Source organism: Nicotiana tabacum, chromosome 9 (genome assembly GCF_000715075.1).
Source record: "Nicotiana tabacum cultivar K326 chromosome 9, ASM71507v2, whole genome shotgun sequence".
Lineage (NCBI taxonomy): Eukaryota > Viridiplantae > Streptophyta > Magnoliopsida > Solanales > Solanaceae > Nicotiana > Nicotiana tabacum.
This window is the reverse complement of record NC_134088.1, coordinates 19,939,635-19,945,915: the sequence shown is the minus strand read 5'-3', so window position 1 is coordinate 19,945,915 and position 6,281 is coordinate 19,939,635. Positions and strand designations below refer to the sequence as shown.

Here is a 6,281-nt window from a genome sequence, read left to right as displayed (position 1 = left end):
ATTTAAAGGTAATCAAGAAGCTAAACCAGAGGCATTCATCTATTCAGTGGTGAAAATAAGGCACATTAATTGCAATGTGAAAAAAAAAATCCATAAAAAGGAGCATACAGTTGCTGGTGTTTGCTATACATCATTAGATCTATAGCACCAAAAAGGCAAAGATTCTTGGATTTTTTTCTCAGTTCTGATTGTACAAACTTACCCCCTTTTCTTTTTCATATACAGCAGCAGAGGCCTTTTCTCTCAGCAAATCATGTCCAAAGAATAGCTACCAAAAACTTCAATTCTGTTCAAACTGAAAGACATTTTAGGAAATATAGACAGCAATAAATCTTTGGCAATCATCACAATTCACAAGTTTTTGTACTAAATCTAGTTGACCTCTTGACTTGAAAAAGACAGGACATTTATGTAGACTTGTAAATCATTATGAGTTGCATATGATCCAATAAGTCATCTTAAAGGCATCTAGTTATGGCTAGCAAGTGGCACACGCCTAGTGGTCAATGAAGCGGGTAAGACCCATAAGGCTTCAGGTTCAAATCCCAGCGGAGGCAAAAACACTAGATTTCTTCCTTCTATCCGAGCCTTGGTGCATAGAGTCACCTGGTACCCTGTTGCTGAGGTGACAAGTCCGTGAAAGTGCAAGCTGGCCCGGACACTACGGTTTATCCACATCTGTCTTGACAACTCAAAGATATAGTAAAAGAAAGGTATTCCACGATCAAACGAGACATAATCAAAGACTACCTAAGAATTTTTTTGCTTCTTTTTAAATTTTTCATGACCGAGAAATCCTCAAGGGCAAGTGGCACATGGTTTGAAACTCGGTAGATATAGGTCTGCCCCTCTACCCTTCATCACGATTATTGTCTGAGGCAGGGTTCGAACTCATGATGTGTGTCTAACCCACACATCAAATGTTATGCTCTTACCACTACACTCAAGCCCCGGGGGCCTACGTTTCCACTTCAATAGAACAATCCAGCAGGAATTTCTCAAATGCAGGGCAAATAACCATATCAACAATTTGGGAAACATTTTACCTTTCTTTCCTTTTGCTTTATCAGTAAAACACAATAAGGGAAAGATTTTACCTTCAAGAGGCTAAATTTAACCAGTACCAAGGCTCTTCACGAAAAACTAAGCCCAACATTCTTGGATTTATTTGGCAGTTCTGATGGAAAAAAAAGTTTCCACGTTTATCATATATAGCAGTAGAGGCCTTTTTTTTCAGCAATGCATATCCAAGGAAAAGCTGCCAGAAGCTTGAATTTCCTGTTCAACAAGAATGCCTTTCAGAAAACAGGCAGCAAAACATCACAATTCACAAGATATGCACTGATTGTAGGACCTTTTGACTTGAAATACTAAATGACATTCATCTAGCTTTTAGATAGAAGGGGAGCCTTGGGGTAACTAGTAAAGTTGTTGTCATGTGACCAGGAGGTCACGGATTCGAGCCGTGGAAACAGCCTCTTGCAGAAAATGAAGGGTAAGATTGCGTACAATAGACCCTTGTGGTCCGGCTCTTTCCCGGACCTCCCGCATAGCGGGAACTTAGTGCACCGGGCTGTCCTTTTCATCTAGCTTTTAGATAAAGATTTACAAATCATCATATATTTATTTCATCCAAGAAGTCATTCTTATAAGGTATCTAATCATGATCAACAAATAATTCAGGCCAAATTCTTCAAACTGCAAAGCGATTTTGATTGTCAGAAAGTTTCGATAATAAATATCCATATTTCACATGCTAAAAAGGAACAGGGTCTCCGAAAAGTAGTTAGCAGTTCGTAACCTCCACAACATTTTAAGCTATATACTACAGGATATATTTCTTTTTATTACTTAACAAAAATAGCCACTTAAAGAGATGCCTTCTCAACTCTTTTCTTCTATCTAGACTAGTCAAGTTTACGCTTTTATACAAATTTTGTATATTTTTCATAGCAATATTCCTCCAAGCCTGTGAAAACATTTCAGGGGAAAATAGAAGGATGAAAATCTGTTTTTACGATGGTGGAGATGTCACCTTTCACTATGTGTATGCTATTTACATCATACAATCAGGCATCACCACAAATTAGTGCAAAGAAGTCTAACAGCAATCTGAATCGAGCTAACCCATGAACAAATCATATAAAGTTCACTTTAATACCACCTGTCAACTGTGGCGATCAGCAAATTTTAATGTAAGCATTAAAAACAGAAATTGCATTACCATTTTGTCAATAGAAAACACATACTGCTACACTATATTGCTGGCTACATAACTTGAAAGTAAATGGAATTGGAAATAATCTTATGTAACACCAAACGGAAATGATTCCATTTTTGTATGACTAGAAGTCATTATTAAGTAAATAAAAAAACTTGCCTGGTGTCAAGAGTTCCCCGGCCCCGGACATAGACCAAGTGCAGGCAAAGGTTTGGCAATGCAGTCCAGATCTCTTTCCAGATGTACAATGCAAATACAAGGCAAAATGAAGAATACAAGATCAATTCTTAGAACAGATAGCCACCACCTACCCGAAAGACATGATAAACTTTTTTGCAGAAATGTTTTTCTGTCTTGTGTACGTGGATCAGAACAATTACGCCTCAGTTCCAAACAAATTGCGGTCAGCTATATGAATTCTCACTTACCACATTTTTAATTCAAAAGGAGTTTCCATTGATCATTGGTGTGCAAAAAGATACAACTTGAGTTTGGCATCCCAAACATTGTATCTCACTGACCACATTAATTCATTTAAAACTCATCTCATGCAAATATTATGCACATACAAATAAAAAGGCATTATTTCTACACATAAAAAATCTCTTAACGGCTAAACCACTACTAGAAAGCATAGACCCTACAGTAAAAATGCTAACGTTTAAAAAAATCCTCAACATATATGTATATATATATATATATATATATTTTTTTTTTTTTTTTTTTTTATTTTTCTTCCATCTATTTTGCCCTATCTTTTGCTAAGTTTGCATGGATCCCCGAAAAATTATAGATCTTTCGAGACAACTTCCTTTCATGTAATTTTAGGGTCTATCTCGTTCTCTTTTAACATCATCATTCACCAAACTAGGAAATAAAATTGATCAACAGATGGTGAGGCCCAAAAGTAAGCGCGCACACGCTCACAGATACATACAATTACTATAGAGATAATACAAAAGAACACTTTTTAAAATAAAATAGTGACTCCTCATAATTAACAGGCCATGATAGTTAACCTTTACAATTTCCAGGGAACAGAGATGCCGCAGCAATATTACTTATTCAACAAGGAAAAGTGATAGCTGCAAGATAAAGGACTTGATGAAAAGGCAGCAGATTCACAAACTACTTCAACGAGCATTTAGATTATGGAAATAACATAACGGGGCTTTGGATCATTTTTTTCCTGTCCCATAAGAATAGATTCTCATACATATCATTAGTAACCACACCAACCTACGTCACTCACAATGATGCTTATATAAAATTTGTTTTCAGCGCAAAGAGAATAAATAAGTAAAATTCACATGACAGTAACAGTGGCCAATTTAGTTCAAAGCATGATAGCCCAAGCAAACATAATGGTGGATACACAAACCAAAGTATTACGCCAAACCTGATATCTTGCACTTCATTTACATACTCAACAAACCAAGCAAATGTTTGAAGCTTATAGGGGCAGTTAGTTTTAAAACATACCACATCTGAGAATATTGTAATTGAACCATTCATCCCAGGTCTTGCTATCAAAGTTCAGTTGCTGCTGCTTTTTTTGTTAGTTCTAAATTCCTTTTTTAAACATTATATTTATGTGGTATTTCAACAATGCAAAAGATCAGATTCAAGCAAAAAATGGAAGATAAAATTGCAAAGGAGGGATCCTAAACTTTTCTTTTCTCAAAATTTTATGATACAACAAAATGGAGCCTGTCTACAGACTACAAACCTGGCCTTTTCATTTGACCAGAAAAACGGTTCAAAGTTAGCTCATCTTGCCACATAAATTGTCCGAGTTCCATATTGTTATGGAAGGGCATCTTACGTTTCCTAGGTAGTGTTTCAGCATTCTGACCTTCACCCTCTAAATTTGCCGGACCTGTTTGCAACCCCGACGGACTATTGGCAGACTCCGCAAGAAAGAAAGGAAACTCTTTGTCTTTACTGGTAGAAACAACCTCGAACTCGTCTCTTTGCTGAAAACCGTCACTCAGCCTTACAGGCATCTTAGGCTTCCTAAATAGTTTTTCTGCATTGTGACCGTAAACCTCCAAATTTTCACGAGCTCTGTGCAACCCTGATGGACCACTAGCAGACTCTGTGGGAAAGAAAGTGAACTCTTTCCCTTTACTGGTAGACATAAGCTTGAACCGGTCTCTTTCATGAGAATTGTCGCTTGGCCTAATGTCACCAAGGCAACCAGTTTGAACCTGTTCCAACTGCAAGCGAGAGTTTGCAGAGAGACCCAACCTTAAGGACAAATCACAATCCAATTCAGGCACCTTCCTAGTGTTGTCCCTATAATCTGCTTGACATAATTTTTCTTGAATATCATCTCTCCCACAGGGAAACAGTCTCGGGAAGCCGCTGATTTCAGCAGGCTCCGCGATGGATTGGTATATAGGTTTGCCAACAATTACATTACGTTGAGGCTTTTGGAAGACCATAGGAGAAACTTCAGGCTGAATATCAGTACCGTAGTACAGCGGATATACTGAACCAACATCAGCGGATATAATAACGTTTTTTTCACTTGAGGAAGCACCAAGATTGTTGATGCTAGGCATTACAGGCCTGTCAAAATCTGAAGCTAATCCGGGTGAATTGACATTTGAAGGTCTCAAGAAAGTCGGTTGGTTCGCAGGGCGAAATGGTAACGATGAGTTAGAGTTTTGCTCATTGGTACTTCTACTGAAAACTTTAGGAGGTACACATTGAGGTTCTTGATTTCTTGGGCTGAGGTAACTCCTCGGATTAGTGTTCCGCTGGCTCCTAGAGGCTCTCTCCGCAGTACACCCCAAATTAAGAGCAGCTGAGCACCAAAGTTTCATGTTAAACAAGGCATACATAATCAGTCTGAAAACTATATGCAAAATGGCATGGTTCTTGTTGAGGAATTGAGCTAAAAACAAATGGAGCAGTAAAAATGAACAGCAAGGCAAAATAAAGTTGTGGAACTTTTTGGTACCTTCAACACAAGGAGGCAAGAATTGTCCAGTCTCTGCAGTCTCATCTCTCCTAATTATAGTATCAATGGCATCATTTAACCGATCCCAAAGTGTTTCAGGATCCATATATTCAGCCTAATATAGAGGGAACAAAAAGGCTTACAATCAAAATTCAAGAAACCTAAGTTAAACCCTTTCAAGAAATTGAAATCCAAAAAGAAGAGGAAAAAACCTCAGAATTAGATTTGGAGTACATAATTTCCTCAGATTTGAAAACCACAATAGGGAGCTTCTGTTGCCATTCTCTGTTTTTCTTAGTAACAACACTATGCCTTTCTTGTACAACCCTGATCAAACAGATGGTGAGCAACATCAAAACTTTAGATAAATGAAATTTCAAGAATCACACCTCCAAAATTTCCAAGTACCTGAAAATTTGTTGTATAATAGAACCTCTAATGGGTTGGTGTCTATCACTATGCCAAGCTCTTCTTACACACTCATAAGGTCTGGGTCCTGGCCTAGGCATCTTTTTTCCTCACACCCAACAAAAAAAAGATTTCAGCTTCAACACTGTGAAACTAACAAAATGCAAGAAAGATGATAACTTCACAGGAAAAAAGAAGCAATTTTTCTACATGGGTATTTGGCCCAAGAAGTTCTTTAACTTTTAGGTATTTGTTTTAGGCTCTAAAACTTCCCCTAACTCCCCCACCCCCTTTCAAGATTTCTACTTTTTTGGGGGGAGAGAAGGGGGGAGAGATGCTTGTCCTTGTATTTTCCTTTTTTTTTTAGTTGGGGTTTGAGTGCAATAATATAGTGGGTTTCCCAATACTTTGAAACAGAAAAATATTGTTACGAGAGATCTGACCGTAATAGTTTGAATTTTTTATGTTTAAACTTTTACTATAACGCATAATTTATCCATTTCAAACTTTGATAAATCCGTCTATTCGATATATGTAATCGTGTTGTAAGTTATAACAAAAAAATATTAGAAAAAGTCAATTTAAGATGTGTGCTAGTTAAATCAGACATCATTACAATAAATAGTGCTTGTCTTTGTATTTTCATTTATTTTTTTGGCTTGTTGGAGGCAATAATAAAGTAGG

The 6,281-nt window shown here is 37.2% G+C and overlaps 1 protein-coding gene across 1 annotated transcript; it reads right to left on the bottom strand.

Annotated features, from left to right (window-relative positions):
- Positions 1-284: 284 nt before the first annotated feature.
- LOC107829471 (uncharacterized) lies at positions 285-5,944 on the bottom strand. The gene is made up of 6 exons (XM_016656921.2): positions 5,598-5,944; positions 5,402-5,516; positions 5,190-5,304; positions 3,951-5,033; positions 2,381-2,453; positions 285-1,278 (listed from the first exon to the last, which is right to left on the bottom strand). The coding sequence occupies exons 1-6, from the start codon at positions 5,696-5,698 to the stop codon at positions 1,206-1,208; spliced, it is 1,560 nt and encodes a 519-aa protein (XP_016512407.2). The 5' UTR covers positions 5,699-5,944; the 3' UTR covers positions 285-1,205.
- Positions 5,945-6,281: the final 337 nt, after the last annotated feature.